General features: G+C 40.7%; 1 protein-coding gene across 1 annotated transcript in view; it reads left to right on the top strand.

The window, feature by feature from the left end:
- The first annotated feature begins 320 nt into the window (after positions 1 to 320).
- LOC144536641 (myosin-9-like) overlaps positions 321 to 16,710 on the top strand; it is a 31,708-nt gene continuing 15,318 nt past the window's right edge. Inside the window, exons 1-16 of the mRNA XM_078279888.1 lie at positions 321 to 523; positions 5,362 to 5,552; positions 5,762 to 5,902; positions 6,037 to 6,193; positions 6,649 to 6,676; positions 9,877 to 9,970; positions 10,707 to 10,727; positions 12,268 to 12,360; positions 12,614 to 12,674; positions 14,028 to 14,129; positions 14,446 to 14,589; positions 14,916 to 15,011; positions 15,176 to 15,252; positions 15,410 to 15,604; positions 16,075 to 16,248; positions 16,492 to 16,665. Of these exons, the coding sequence (XP_078136014.1) occupies positions 5,367 to 5,552; positions 5,762 to 5,902; positions 6,037 to 6,193; positions 6,649 to 6,676; positions 9,877 to 9,970; positions 10,707 to 10,727; positions 12,268 to 12,360; positions 12,614 to 12,674; positions 14,028 to 14,129; positions 14,446 to 14,589; positions 14,916 to 15,011; positions 15,176 to 15,252; positions 15,410 to 15,604; positions 16,075 to 16,248; positions 16,492 to 16,665 (1,743 nt within the window). The 5' untranslated portion in view covers positions 321 to 523; positions 5,362 to 5,366. The remainder of the gene's footprint in view (positions 524 to 5,361; positions 5,553 to 5,761; positions 5,903 to 6,036; positions 6,194 to 6,648; positions 6,677 to 9,876; positions 9,971 to 10,706; positions 10,728 to 12,267; positions 12,361 to 12,613; positions 12,675 to 14,027; positions 14,130 to 14,445; positions 14,590 to 14,915; positions 15,012 to 15,175; positions 15,253 to 15,409; positions 15,605 to 16,074; positions 16,249 to 16,491; positions 16,666 to 16,710) is intronic.

Raw genomic sequence — 16,710 nt, 5'->3', positions numbered from 1 at the left:
ATTGTTATTTTATTATTCATTATATTATATAATATAATATATATATAAGCATGACACATCTAACAAAGTGTTGAGACTGTTTCCTGGATGATACATGATATCAAAATCATCTTCTTCTTGTGCCGTTTGATTTTCAAACTAGAGCCAAGAAAAGAATGCCTTTTTATTAAGGGTCTACTTTTTGATTCAGAGGTACTTTGCAGGCACTACTCATACCTCCACGTTTGCTGGTGAGCTCTTGAACGCAGCATGTACCGCGGGGAGGGAGGGAGGTGGGCGGGGCGTTTTAATTTACCTGCGAAAAATAAAACTGGGCGGATTAAAGGTGAAGACCGTCCGTCCTCGCAGGTTCCATACGCAGAGACACGCCTGAGCAGCTGGACCGCATGACAGAGAGGTGAGACGCGGCTGAATACAGAAGAGGCTTTTTCACTGAGTGGCTTCTTTTGAAGAAAGTATCGTCGAAACAAGGACACAAACAGACGAACTGAGCTCACCTACAGTGCCTGCAGCTGAAAACCAGGTGTGTTGTCGTTTTTATATAGAGCTGGGTGGTATTAACTGTGTCTTCAGCAGATGGGAATTGTTATTAACTTGACATTTTAAAGGGTAATGAAGAAAAAAAGACTTTTAGTTTAAGAAAGACAAGTAGGAATGTATTTGTTTTACTCAAGATGCCCAGGTGAACTCATCAGGCGACACAGAGGAGTCTTTTAAACCCGCGCATGCTCAATCTTCAGCGGCTTGTCTTTGAATATTGATTTATTTGTATTATAAGTTGTGCGTTAGTGTGCTAAACCTTTCTATGGGACTTTTGCTGAGTCAAGACTGTTGTGACATTCATTTACAGCTCACGAAGTCACTTCTCCTTGTGATGCTCACAAGACTAAAGACTCCCAGTATAACCATATGTAGCCTACAGACCTCAACCACTTATATTTCCTACATAAATGTATATAAAGATAGCTTGTTTGATAAACTCTTTAATTGTAAATTAAAAGTTAAATTCATAGTTTAGTATACCTGTATGGACACACTACTTTGAATTTGACATGTAAAGACTGATTGCATGTTTTCTTTATTTACCAGGTAATAATAATAATAATATGCACTGTGACACAAATAGCATAAAGGTGTTTACTGTTTGGACTTTAGCTTATGTCTGTTATATTTACCGTTTGGATCCTGCGGTGTACTTTTGTTTTGTTCAGGTAAACATGAGATGATCTTTTTTTTTTTTTTTCATAAAACAAACTGCACACACGCTGCTGCTGCTGCTGCTGCTGCTGCTTGTCTACCAAGCAGAAACTTCAGGTCTGTCAAGTGGAGGCAATGCGGAAGTGCCTTTTATAAAACTGCATTCTATCTAATTTCCAGCAGAGGGCGACTCCACTGGTTGCAAAAAGAAGTCCCATTGCATAAGGAAATGACTGTACTTCTCACTTGATTTTATTACCTCAGTAAACATTTTTTTTTTCTACTATGGCCACGCCAAGACCCGCCCTTCAATAGCAGCTCGATTGTTTGGGGTTCGGCATTGACTTTGAGTGGTTAACGTTAGGATAGCCGGTTGCGTAAGCATGGACGCCTGGCCAATAGTAGTGTGTGAATGCTATTGAAGGGTGGGTCTTGGTGTGGCCATAGTAGGAAAAAAAAATATCGCAGGACGTCCCTGGTCCTAAACCACCTCTGATGACACTGGCTTACCTGCGGCAAGCTCCCCCCTTAGCTCCGCCTTCTTGTCTAAAGATGCTCACTTCTGGCTCCAAAATACCAAGATGCCGACACCCTGAATGCAAACTTAAAATGGCATTCCACAAACCAGTGGGTGTACAAAATATACAACAAAATTGACAAGCAGTCACAAGAGGACTTGGCTTTGTGGGGATGATGAAGTGTGTCTGACAAGATAAGACTGTTTCAGCTGGGGCATAATTATACTCATGACTTGTAGAAATAGTTTGCAGATCAAAATGTAGTGGTTCAGCTTGAAAAATAAACTGCTTGAAAAAGAAACAGCTTTGCCACATCTGGAACCCTCTCAGCCCTCTTAATTCTGCTCTCATCACCTTTTATACATAAAGTCAAATGCAGACCTCTTGTTGCGCTGAAAATGCAGACCTTTCTCCACTTTTTTGATGTCTTCAGCTTGCATACTTAACAGGTATCTACCCCTGTCCATTTAAATGCATCTTCTCATTCACTGTACTCATACTTTGATTAATCCCTTACGTCGGTGCCTCAACATTGTTGATATCTTATGAGTCCCTCACCCCACCGGCCTCGTACCAGCAGCCTGGCTGCAGATGGCCGGGCCTGGCTCTCTCTGAGGTAAGAGCCATGGAAGCCTGGATAAAGCAGGGATTGACTGGCAGCCAAGAACAGGAGAGAGCAGGGGCGTGGCGATGATGAGAGAAGCGTGCAAAGAACACAGGAGATGCAGATTAAACGGGTCCATGCAGACAATAGGAGTTGTAAGGTTAACAAGGTGATTCTGTTTCCAGACATGGTTAAATAGTCTTGTGGGAAAACCCTTCCAGTCAGACACTAAGACTTAATTCGTCATCCTGAGGTTAGGCATGTGTTGGGTACTCTGAATCTAAAGACAAGAATTGATACAGAAAAGTGGGCGTGAAGATTGAAGCAGTTCGTTTTGAAATGTGCAGAGGCTGAGTGTGTGCAACTTCCTGAGGAAGTTAGCCCATGGATGGCTTTAACAGTGAAGCCATACATGTGAATGTCACAAGTTTTGTGTGGGCTTTGTGTTTTAATGCTTTTGTGGTTTCAGTCTGAGAATGGCTGATGCATTCAGGACCTTGTGTACTTACTGTAAATACGTGATGCTCTTAGTTTTCTCTGACCTGTGCTGCAGTTTTGATTTTAGTGCTGTATGATAAGAAATGTGACTGTGTTCCTCTTCCTCCTCCCCCACTGATGTTAGAGTCTGAGCACATAATGAACTTAAAAGAGATACGGATGACACCTTGTGCACTGATCGCTTTATCCCTCACTCTATAAACACACACAACACACTGTCTTTATCCCTCTCTACACACACACACACACACACACACACACATACTCAGCTGTTTTTTTAATCATCTGTCCTCTACCTGAGAGGAGGCAGCTGCTCCTGTAAAAACATTCCTATTGAAAACATTTATGCGAGTATTTGTATAATTAATGTAGCCTATTGTTTGAGAAGAGAAACACTTTTAATATATAAAAATATATATTAAAAAAAACTTTTCTGTAAGGCTCCCATTGATTTGGAATATATATATATATTTTTTTTTTTTTGCTTTTGTTTTTTTTTGCATTTTTCTGTGAATGTATTTGATTAAACAATCATTTGTAGGACCTTCTTGAAAATGAGAATTTGCATCTCAAGGGGTAGTGAAAGCAGATTGAAGGTGATGGATCTTATCTGTTTTTTTTTTGGTTTTTTTTCATTTTTTGTGATTCTACTCCAGGGTGTGGTTGGGAAATAATGGCAATGTCTGTCTCTGCCCAGACTTGCTCCCGACATTCTTCTCTGCCTCTCTGACTGCAAAGTATCCCCTCCACCGACCTTACACTGCTAAAGGCTTTAAATGCTTAGAGTCTCAATGTCCTGAAGCCGAATATGTAATCACTGCACATTTATCACCTATGGCGGAAATTGCAGGTCTAAAGAGAGGGTTGGGGGTAATGAGGAGTGGGAAAAGGATTCGGGAATCTGTGGAATGCTGTGTAATGAGCTGGTGAGGAAAGAATGTGAGTCAGACAGGGACTGAAGGATGGACAAGTGGAAATGTAGAAAGCAAGAGTCCTACTGTAGAGCTCAGGTGAAAAGCGGCTAATTGTTTTGTCTGACTGTTTTGAGCCTCAATTAATGAAAACACTGGCAAGGACTGAAATGACCCATGTATAACTTTATGGGATTTTTTTTCACTGATAAGTGACATATTGCTACTGTAGGTTTTACCATTATCTGTACATGTCTGTTTTGAAGCACTTTAGTGCACATTTAGCTTTAGGTCATCGGTAAAGAGGTTATTATAATAATAATAATAATAATAATAATAATAATAATAATAATAATACAGTGAAACAACATGAAATGACTGTTGTTATGATAATGTGACCAAACCTGTGCTATACCTCCTGTTACCTTCTGACAGCAGTATATTTTATCGCCTTGAGGAGTTCATATCGGTTCTAAATATTTATGTGAGAAGTTTAATTCGCATATCAAAGTTTAAAGTCATTCTACAAACTCAACATAGGCTTATAATCCCACACTCATGCGAGCAGCGAATGCAAAGTGCACTTTACGTCTCGTGTTGTACATAGTTGAATGTTACATTAAATAATGTTTATAGTTTTGTGTCTCCCTTCTGCATGTAATTGGAGGGTGGGCAAACTGTTCTCAATTCAATGGAGGCCAGTACAACACCAGCACTATAAAGAGCTCGACGTAAGCTACTGTTTTTAATTGTTCAAAAGACAAAAAATTTTTTTGTGTGAATATGTTTTGGGGCATTTAGAGAAACGAGGAAAGAGGGAGGACTGGCCTCACCCCATGGACACACCCCATGTTTAATGTTGATCTGCATCAAAGTACACAGTAATACCGTAATGATAATTTGCTGTTTGTGTCATTGGTTTTCAAAGAATACCTTATTCCTGATTCTTAAGAATGAAAGGGGTTTCTTCCATTGGAATTCTTCATGATGCTTTTGCACCATTTTGAAGTTTATAATTCAAAACTTAAGGCAGTTTATGTCGAGGCTTGTCGACCACTACAACAATATTGGTAAACCGTTAGTTCAAAATGATATAGAATATCAAACTAGTGAATATCTTTTTTTCTGGTTCATCTAAATATGTTGCCAAATTTGGAGAGGAAATTCAATTTCAGGACAAAAGAGTCTTATTTTGTGTTTTTATCTTTGGTTTTATGGATGTTTGTTTGTGTTCTGTGTTTTGGTGATTAGTGTTTGGTGGGATGGGAGCCCTGTCATTCAGTCATCATTATTCTAATATTCCATTATTTTATGGATTCATAAATTGAACCTTTTGATGAAGAATACATTTAATTTGTCGGTGAAAAAACTGTTGTACAAAGAATGCAAAATGGTAGAAAATCTAAATCCGAAATGAGCGTGGCATATATTGATGGCCTACAGTGAAAAATGTTCCTCTCCTTCACACCAAAATATTTAGTTCACACAGTGAAGCTTCTCTTCAGTAAACCAATAATGTTCACAGTAAAAAATAAATTATTGGACATGTTTTGATGCTAGGTCTCTTTCAAAGGTCAGACTCCTCAAAATGGCTTCATTTTGGTTTAAAATGTTCTCTTGCTCTGTCCTAAAGCTAACATGACGGACGCAGACAAGTTCCTGTATGGGGACCGCAGTGGGGCGTGCAACCCTCTGGCCCAGGCCGACTGGTCCACCAAGAAGCTGGTGTGGGTCCCCTCGGAGAAGCTGGGCTTCGAGGCTGGCTCCGTCAAGGAGGAGCAGGGAGACGAGTGTGTGGTGGAGTTGACGGACTCTGGCAAGAAGGTGAAAGTGAAAACATTCTCTTTTGAGTAATTTGTTTGTCTGTTGTTTTTTTTTTTTTTTTTTAAGTTGTTGAACACCGTCCTTTTACAAGCAACCAACCAGCATTTCCATTTGATTATTGATGTTAAAATGTGCTTGTAATAGGTTTCTGCTATCTGTTGTTGTTCAGGGCACCCTTCTGACAGGTGTCTTGTCTCTTGAAATCTCAGGTGAAGATAAACAAGGATGACATTCAAAAGATGAACCCACCTAAGTTCAGCAAGGTGGAGGACATGGCGGAGCTCACCTGCCTGAACGAGGCCTCCGTGCTGCACAACCTCAAAGAGAGATACTACTCTGGACTCATCTATGTGAGTTTGGCTGGATACACATTTCGATACAATCTCATGTTACAGATCTGTCTTCATGGCAAATGTTTTTTTATTTCTTTTGTGTGCACTCCTGACACTCCTCTCTGACAGTAACCATCCTCTATCTTACCCAGACGTACTCTGGTCTCTTCTGTGTGGTGGTCAACCCGTACAAAAACTTGCCCATCTACTCTGAGGACATAGTGAACATGTACAAGGGCAAGAAGAGACATGAGATGCCCCCTCACATCTACGCTATCACAGACACGGCCTACAGGAGCATGATGCAGGGTACTACAGTTATGTTTGTTAAGGAAAACAGTTTTTGCTACAGGATATATACAGTACAGAAATGAGAAGTATTTTTTGCCACTGATATGTGCATCACACATGGACACCAAATAAATGTACATAATTTAGGCTCTATCTAGGATAATAATTAATCACAATTTTCCCTAAAGCCCAAAGTGACTTTAAATTGCATTTGTTTTGTTTCACCATCAGGAAAAAAATGATATTTAATTCACAATGATGTAAACAAATCTTCACATTTGAGCAGCTGGATCCAGAGAATTGATTCATCAATTGATTAACCAACCAGTCGTTTCAGCCCGACATTAAAGCTACGGAGTTGAACAATCAATCGCATGCTGTGTTATTGCTGAGCTTCACTTCAGCTGCTTGTGTATGTTATGTCGACTCCCCCCCCCCGATTTTAAGATTTTTCCTCTTTCTCTTCCTCTCAGATCGTGAGGACCAGTCCATCCTCTGCACGTAGGTTACTCTGTCCTCTTAGTATCTTCATAATAACTTGGTTTAGAACAGTGTACAGTCTTTTCTTCAGTAATCAGTCTTTCTTTTGCACAGATTCATACAGATGGTATCTGTTGGTTGTAGGATCAAGCTTGAATTGATTGTTCTTCTCAAGACTGTATAGACTTAAGTCAAAATTAAATTGTAATTGAGCAAAATTTAACAACGGTCTCACTTCAAGCTTTATTTAGTTGCAGTCCGCAAGCTTTTGAACATATCATATGATCTTAATCAGTAGTTTACATTTGCCAGGAACTGTAGAAGTTATTGTTTTGTGAACAAACTAAAAAATTGGGTTCATTCTTGATTCTCCGTAGAAGCATTTTTCTTTTTTTTTATAGTTATATGTGAAAAGAGGTCAAACTCTTCCATTTATTGGAAACCTTGTCTTAAAGGTGGAATCTGTGATTCTGGAGAAAGATTGTTGATATTTGAACTCAACACCTGAACAAATACACCCCTCCCATCAGTCAGATTTACTGTCCCTCTCGCTCCCGCTGCCTTTCTCTATATACATTAATTCAGATAACTTTTATTAGTCCCTAAGGGGGCAATTCAGTTTTACAGCCAACCCATCCATTAAGGGTTAAACTTTAAAAGTGCATTAGCACGCAATGTATATAATGTAATGTTATAATAAAATAATTTCAAATAAACAATAAATAGTACTGCAGCAGTCATACATCCCCCTGTATACAGATGCTTCTCTCTCTCCTCTAACATCCACACATTTACACATGACCCAATCATTACACCCACCCACACCCACCCACACACCCACACCCACACCCACACACCCCACACACACACACACATTTTCACATTCACCTGCCAGTGACAGAACAGAGCAGCGGAGTGCAAGAACCAGTTTTGTTATAGTTATGTGTTTTCATTTAACAGTCTTGTATGTTGTTCATTTAACAGTCTTATAGCAGAGGGAATGAATGAGTTGGCATAGCGGTTAGTTTTCCGTATTGGCACATAGTACCGCCAACCTGACTGCATGATAACAAATCCATTACTGAGTACATGATCTGGTTGGCACAATATTCTGTCTGCTTTCTGGACCACTCGTGTTTCCCAGAGAGAACAGTGATCTTTTAACTGGGTACCAGTGATTTTTGAGCATACCTTACAATGTCGCTCAACCTCTTTTTTGTCTTTCATGAATAGTCCATTAAACCAACATAAGAAAGAAAATGTTAATAGGCTCTCAATGAAGGCTTGATAAAATATGTATAGAATTCTTTTAAAGAGTTAAGCTTCCTCAGTAGGTATATTCTTTGGTTTGCTCGCTTAATAATGCTATCCGTGTTCTCACTGAATTTCAGTTGTGAGTCAAACACTGTGCCTAAGTACTTATATGTTTGGACTATTTGAACATTTTCATTGTGTATTACACCAGTTTTGGTTCATCACTGTGCCTTCTAAAGTCTATAATTAATTATTTAGTTTTAGACGCATTTAAATCAAGAAGCTGTCGTCCCAGACACCATCTGACAAATTCCCTAAGGGCACTGTTATGATCAGATTGGTTGCCCTGGAGAAGGGACAACGGGGCTAAGTCATCTGAAAACTTCACGAGTAGCAGTTCTCCCAAGAAGACCTGCAGTTGTCAGTGTATAATATAAAAAGCAAGGATGCAGGAAATACTGTCTTCTGTCCAGAGTTTTATGGTTTTCTCCTCACGCTCAAGGCGTCTGAAAGCGGGCTTGTACACAGGCATCAGATATATACTATTGTGGTAGGAGGCACCAGGGGCGGCATGGGCATGGATCTATAGGCCCCATTTATTGAGCCATAGCAGAGATCTAAGGTGGTATTCCTCTGCATTGTAGAGCAAGTTATATACTGTTCATATGATCTTAGGGTCTTGTCTAAGATGCAGTGATTAAAATCTCCCATAAAAAAACTTGGGAGCCTCTGGGCAAATGGAATCCAGTCTATTAGTGACGTCAGCGATCACTGCGCTGCGATTGAAGCATTGTATATACACATGCGTATAAAACAGCTGTTGGAATTCTCGAGGTCAATAGAAACGGCCGGAGAGACACAGTCAACAGTTCGATGTCCGAAGTGCATATTCTATCTCTCACTACGACAGTATTACAGTACCTTTTTTATTTACGTAGAGGCACACTCCTCCCGACTTATCCCAGTTGTATTTGGGTCTCGGTCCAGGTGAATTGGGCTTCCAAACCCACTTATGATTAAGTCCTTGTCGGTCTGACTCCCTCAGCCATGTTTCCGAAAAAGGCGAGAAGAAAAAGTGTCTTTTATTCCGGGTTTGCACCTGATCCTAGCTTCCAGCTCATCTGTTTTGTGTCTCAATGACTGAACGTTTGACAGCAGGATTGTGGGGAGTGGGGGTAGCCTATGGCGGTTGTCGAGCTTGAGATTTTTAAGTCTCCAATGCAGGCCTCCTCTTCTCCCTCTGCATCCCTCCGATGTTTGCTCCATGCATGCAATCGGCACAGCTCCGCCCTGAATATCTGGTATAATACCGGCAGACAATGTTCGTAGGGGAGATCAGAAACTCTCGGCTGTGAAATAACTTTCCAAGTACTCCGTACTCCCAACCGTGGCAGGTGGAGAATTCCAGCAGTAGCGTTATCACAATAAATATTGCGAACAGTTGATCGAAAGTCCTTAGAAGCCGCATCTCTGGGTCACTGGTGCTTTCATTCACGGATAAACATTAACCTCCTCAATAGACACTCAATAAACGATAAGAAAGTAAAAAAGAAAGCGATGGATGGGCAAGCTGCTGGGTCGCACGCAGCACTGGAGTGCCCGAAAGTAGTTGTGTGTTTTTGCAACACAAAAACACAATGACCCTGTCCTCTGCATGACCACGAACAGAATTGCGATGTGTGGCTCGGTCAGAGCCATTTTGTTTCCCCATTTAAAGAGCTAGGGCTGTTAATGAACACCAGATAATTTTTCAGCGCTACACAACGGACAGCTAGTGGACCATGAAGAGATGTTCCCTTAATTTTGACAAAAAACATGTATTGCATTAGAATCACAGACTCCACCTTTTTAATTGTTGTGTGATGTGTTGCTTTTAATGCCTTAGGATCATGACGTTCAGTATACTAACCCCCTAATTAGTACATATGGTGTCTAAATATTTCCATGTACTGCGTCTTTCTCTGCAGTGGGGAATCAGGAGCAGGGAAAACAGAAAATACCAAGAAAGTCATTCAGTATCTTGCCCATGTTGCATCCTCTTTCAAGTCCAAGAAAGACCAGGTCAGTAAAAACTTTAAACTTTTTATTTCCTTGATGGAACCCCTACTACATAATTGTATACAATTAATCTGGGCCTACAGTAACCTGTAAGGCAGCCTAACACCTTTTTTATACATACCTTTCTTTGCATACAATACTAAGCTATTAAAATAATAATTGTTGGCATGATTTCATAAATCATGTTTTGATGTTAAACATACATGTGGCACAGTGAATCCTTTGAAATAACTGTGGATGGCCTTAGTGACTACCTTACTTAGGGGCCAGTAAGCCTATTATCAAATAGGCAGATTTACATTTGCTAATAATATGTTGGATTCATGGTAGGCCAATTCAGTAACTTTGAGGGCCCTCTAGAGGCCCCGGACTCCCTGTTGAAGATATCTGCTCTAATGTTCCATAATCGTTACTGCCTCTGTGTTCTTCTCCATGATGTATAAATGGATAGTTCTTCCCCTGATTAGTCCATCTCTATAATGTAGTCTACCTGAACGATGTGGCAACTATTGCACATTCCTCTTTCAGGCCTCGACGTGCTGGCCTCACCTTTTTACTTGCAGTGTGTGTGTACTTGTATTCTTTATATGGCGGTCATTTCACAAGTTTTTACAGGAAATGTTTGATAAATCACTTCATGATTCATCAGGTGACACCAGGTTTCCTCTGCAGTTATCTAGTTTGTGTGCTGAAGTTGGTATCAAATGTGTTGAACTCACTCCTTTTTCACCTCTTACAGGGAATTGCAGCTTTGTCACATGTGAGTTAATCTCTCTGACTCCATGCATGGTGTCTGTTTATGCACATGCACTCTACTCTTGGGAAATGTTTTATTGTCTTTGTCTGGGTTTTGAAGGAATGCATTCAAATAATTAAGGTCTATGGCTTTTTAGGAATAGTTTGACATTTTAAGAAATATGTTTACTCATTTTCTTAACGAGAGTTGGACGAGAAGATCATTTTTGTTCATGTTTGTTAAATATGACTGGCCATCTGCAGCTGGTTAGCTTAGCTCAACAGAAAGCCTGGAAACGGCTAGCACCTTAAATCACAACTTGATGTTTGGGCTCCACGGCAAACCCAGCCACCAGGCGCTCGCTGACGAGCCCCTCCGTCTGGGCCTGGCTCAAGACGGGGGCCCCGGGCTTCTTCCAGTCAAGGTAGCCCTCAGGTTCATGCACAAACCTCTCCACCATGATAAGGTGATGGTTCCTGGAGAGGAAACAGCTAGCCTGGCTAAAATAACAAAATGAACCTGACAATACATGGTTAAAGACAAACAAACAACATATAACTTGTTAATTTGTGAGCTTTAGAGGAGCTGGAAGGTGGAGGTAGTTACCATTGACCAAAGACTAGACAAAGGCTAGCTGTTTCCCCCTGTCTTTAAACCAAGCAGCTTCTGGCGACTGGTGCTAGCTTCAAATTGACCATACAAATATAAAAGTATTATCAATCCTCTCATCATACTCTTGGCACAAAAGCAAAGAAGTGGATTTCCCAAAATGTCAAACTACCTTTTTTAAATATAAGAAAAAATGAGCAAAAAAACTACAATGTTACAAAGATTTATCCCTCATATGTTTTAGATACATTTTAGATTTTCTTTTAAAAAGCAAAAAAAAACAAAAAAAAAACAACAATTTAAAAACAAGAGTCTGGTATGGGTTTAAAGGATCAAGAGACATGATTGCTCAACGATTATTTCGCTTGTGACACAGAAGACCAGTTGAGCAGTAACATTATCTGAGGTTTGTCTCAAATGCTAAAATATGCCTCGGTGTGTGCCTGTAGTTTAAATGCCGTATTGGTAATCTACTTCACCCAGCAGCTATTTTTCCTCAATCTGGTCATTCCTGATTTTGTCATTGTTATGTAGTAGTAATGAATATGTTTGGGGGTGTTAAGGTGCACTCCTGCATTTCCTTGGGCGATCTTGGCTAACCAGCCTGTGTGCTTCCTGTGTTCTCTTGTTTGTGCCTGCATGGACAGGGATGGTCTTACAGGGGTTTTGTGCTTGAGTGAGCTTGCTGGTATGTGTGTTGGAATGTGCATGATTCAGTATTGGCTTGTGTGTGTGGTTGATTGGGCAATGATAACATCCCCTGAGGTAAACCTTTGGAATAATTGTGTTTTTGTTGCACAGATCTTATGTTTGTATTAGCCAATGAAAGTTCTGCAGCGCTTTAAGAAAAATGCATGATTTAAAGCTGTGTTCGCCTGACTAATGTGCAGCTTAGAGTCATGATACAGTGTTATTGAAGTCTGTAGTTTCTGAAACTGTGTCTTCTCTTTGTCAGGGGGAACTAGAGAAACAGCTGCTGCAAGCAAACCCCATCCTGGAGGCCTTTGGCAACGCAAAGACCGTCAAGAACGACAACTCCTCAAGATTCGTAAGACCGACTTGATGCACCTGAAAGCTTACTTTTTTTCCTTAACATTCATGTAACATAACATTAATGTCTAAGCACCAATCAAAATAAAGGTGTGATAAACTTCATTAGATATTATGAGTTTAACAACTCGTGCTGCCCACTTAGAAAACAGGTTTTCAGGAGGAAGTTTTTAAATGTATCACATTCAAACTTAAACATTACAGTGTTTAGTGCTACATATGAAAATGGTTTGATTTGTTTTCTCTTGTAGGGAAAATTCATCAGGATCAACTTTGACGTCAATGGATACATCGTTGGAGCCAACATTGAAACTTGCATCCTTTTTTAGAAATATGCTTTATTACTAAATTGTTCTGTAAAGGGATTAACTTGCTAGGTGGCTCCAAGGCAAAAATAAGCTTACCCAACCCCATTTTTCCAAGGGTGACAGAAACCAGTCAAAATGTCCATGCTGTAATTAGTTTCATAATTTGACTCAGCAAATTTGTTTAAAGTGGCTATGAGGAACTTTCAGTTTGTGTTGATTCTAGCCCCGTTGGACAAAAGCGGTAGTGTTTTTACCACACCTGCTGTTGTAAACATCTTTTCTAGCGCGTGCCGTAATGTAATGTCCACGGGAGGAAAGCATGTACTACCTACTGTATTACTGGTTAGCGTTTCCGGTAGGTCATATAGTTGCGATGTTTTGCTTGGATAGAAAAGCATTAATTTCAAATGAGAGAATAAGTTACCGTTCTCTGTTGCATTTCAAGTGTTGCATATGGTAACTTGGCCTGCTTTGGATGTATCGTGAGCTAAACCGGGTGTCACTGTAACTGTGTCACGAGCATTAGCAAGAGTTTATTGTAGCAAATTTTATGACTGAAATAGACATTATATACCTGTCTAGGAGAAAGGGGGCCAATTCAGGGTCGGTTTTGAATCCTTTACAATAACGTAATTGTCTCCGTCTGTTGAAAGACTGATGGATGTCTGTCACTCTCCCTTTTAGCTTTTAGTTGTTTAATTTCCTTTTTTCTGTGATGGTCCTGCCCCAGTATCAGCCAACTTCTAAATTTAAATTTAAAATACATTAGGCCTGTATAAAGACATCTCCTGCTACCTTTTACCTGGCTGGATACTCACTAGAACACAGGCTTTTCTGGTGTTACACTGAAATCTATGACCCTTCAGAATGTGTTACTGTGGAGCCGGTCTGCATGCTGTAAATTATTTTGACTTTGCGGGAAAAATTAGACCCGGGCAAAGGCATTAATAAAAACTATAAAAATGGCATTCTGGGATGCCTGGGTAGGTCACCTGGTAGAGCATGCGCCCCATGTACAGAGGCTAGGTCCTCGCCGCAGTGGCCGCGGGTTCAATTCCAACCTGCGACCCTTTTCAGCATGTCATTCCCTCTCTCTCCCCTTTAAAGTCTAAGCTGTCCTTTCAAATAAAGGCCTAAAAATTAACTTTAAGACTAGGCCACAAGGTTGGGTAAAAATGCAGCTGCAAGAGCAACATTAGGTTCCTTTCAGTTTAATTCTACTTTAGTGCATATTACCAGCACATTACAAAGTACCACAAAAATAGCCTGTGGTTTTGACCAGCTTTGCTTTTGTACATTTTAAAGATGCTGTTTTCCCGCTGCGTTTGCATTTGTTTGTCCTTGACTGAAATGTTACCAGATCTGCTGGAGAAGTCTCGAGCCATCCGACAAGCAAAAGATGAGAGGAGCTTCCACATCTTCTACTACATGCTGACAGGAGCAGGGGACAAGCTGCGCTGTAAGACAATTTTATTACAGCGTAAATGCATCAAATTGAGCTACGTGAATGAAAGTTGCAGAGTAGCAAAGTAAATGTGTGGACTTGCAGTTCAAGAGCCAAGACATTTGTTAAGCACTCACCTACACAGGAAGTCCACCAATATTGGAAACTGAGCTTCCCATTTCTCAGTTTAGTTATTTGTGCAATACAATAGTGCTGTCGTATGCATATAAGCCAAAGAGTTTAGCAGCACAATGAAAACGTACTGCCAGATCCCTCTCAGCTGAACAAGTCTATTAAAATGGTAATTTCTCTCCTCTTTTTCACCATCTAGCCGAGTTGTGTCTGGAGGATTACAGCAAGTACCGTTTCCTGTCCAATGGAAAAGTGACGATACCTGGCCAGCAGGACACAGACATGTTTACTGAGACCATGGATGCCTTTCAGATCATGAGCATCCCAGAAGATGAAAGAATTGGTACATATCATCTTGTTTTTTTAACTTGTTTATAGGTTTTAAAAGGATTATTTTCATTATCGATTAAAAGTTCCCTGTGGAGTTTTAGACCTGTATTACTAAGAGTTGGTCCTCCGTTTTGTTTATCTCGTGGAGGACGATACATGCACACACACAGGTGACACAACATTTGAAGAGTTTTTTAAATTCTATTATAATAGAGTTTCCAGGGGAGTTTTTTTTAATAGTGAGATTATCAAACATATGGTTAGATGGCACTTATTATTCTTCATGTGATTATTTCCTCTGACTGCAGCACAGAGTGACTTATTCTGTCTGTTTGGCAGGTCTGTTGAAGGTGATGTCGGCAGTGCTGCAGTTAGGGAACATGACCTTCAAGAAGGAGCGTCACTCTGACCAGGCCTCCATGCCCGACGACACTGGTACACACATTTACACAGACTCATCATCATCATCATCATCATCATCATCATCATCATCATAATTTCCTCTGTGCATGCTATTTGTTTCACTGCCATTTGTTTAAACCTTTCCAATTAATCCAACTTTTACATCCTCCAATCTGACCCCCATGTTTCACCCCCAGCTGCCCAGAAAGCGTGTCACCTGCTGAGCATTAATGTGACCGACTTTATACGAGCCATCCTGTCCCCCAGAATCAAGGTCTGCATACCAGTCAAAACATTATTTGTTTCATTGACATCAATAATAGAAAATGTGGACCTCATTGTGTGTCACCTGTTGTTTTTCAATTAGCCAGCTTCTTGTGTATTGATAATTTTAGTATCGCAGGATGACAGTGGACTATTTCTTTTTGCAGGTTGGCAGGGACTATGTCCAGAAGGCACAGACCCAGGAACAGGCTGAGTTTGCTGTTGAGGCTCTGGCTAAAGCCTCTTATGAGAGGATGTTCCGCTGGCTGGTCATGAGGATCAATAAGGCCCTGGACAAGACCAAGAGACAGGGAGCCTCCTTCATTGGCATCCTTGATATCGCTGGATTTGAGATCTTTGAGGTGAGGTGTTGGAGCTTGACAGATTGATAGTTATTCATCGTACCTCTAGTTCTGTGATCACACAGGACGCACTGATGGGGCTCTATTGGCTCAGCCACTCTGTGTGTTTGACACCACTCTATAGCATGACTCCTGTATTGCTGACAAAGTTCAATCTGATTAAAAGATGCAGGTTTAATTCACAACCAGAGGTGAATACATATTACCCAATTCCTCATAGAAATAAAGGGGCAGCAACATCCAGTGGGACTGCACCTAAAGAGGAGGTCCAATTATGCAAAATATGTACTGTGTTGGTAGGGTATTTAACAGTGTCACTGGACTGTTAGACTCTGGAGAAGCCCGGAAATATACAGCAGGTAAAACTTGATGTCTGCAGCCCCATTGCTCTCCAGGCATCAAGGGTTTCTGAATAAAGTTGCAGATTACATTTTCTTCAATTTAATTGTTTCTTTAATTCTCTCTTACAGTTGAACTCATTTGAGCAGCTGTGTATCAACTACACCAATGAGAAGCTGCAGCAGCTCTTCAACCACACCATGTTCATCCTGGAGCAGGAGGAGTACCAGAGGGAGGGCATCGAGTGGAGCTTCATAGACTTCGGCCTTGACCTGCAGCCCTGCATCGACCTCATTGAAAAACCTGTAAGACGTCTCCTAGTTACTATTCCTCCTACAAATAACAACTCACAGTACTTGTCTTAGCCTGAAGTAACACTTGAGATGAAGGGTCGTTTACAAGACTTCTGCAGAAGTCAATGGCTGTATTGTCTGCAGAACAGGTGTGTAACACAAGCGAGACATGTCAACTGCACATAGGTCAGTCTGCAGTTCAAAAGCTAATTTAATCATCTGTGTTTGTGTTTTTCCCCCCGCTGTTCTTCACAGGCCGGCCCTCCAGGCATCCTGGCTCTGCTGGATGAGGAGTGCTGGTTCCCTAAAGCCACAGACAAGAGCTTTGTGGAGAAAGTGCATCAGGAGCAGGGAACACACCCCAAGTACCAGAGACCCAAGAAACTCAAGGACAACGCTGATTTCTGCATTATGCACTATGCTGGAAAGGTCATTGATGAATACTTTGTTTGTTTTGTTGGATTTGTCACTTTT

This window comes from Sander vitreus, chromosome 2 (assembly GCF_031162955.1).
Source record: "Sander vitreus isolate 19-12246 chromosome 2, sanVit1, whole genome shotgun sequence".
NCBI classification, from domain to species: domain Eukaryota; kingdom Metazoa; phylum Chordata; class Actinopteri; order Perciformes; family Percidae; genus Sander; species Sander vitreus.
This window is presented reverse-complemented; position numbering and strand designations above follow the sequence as displayed.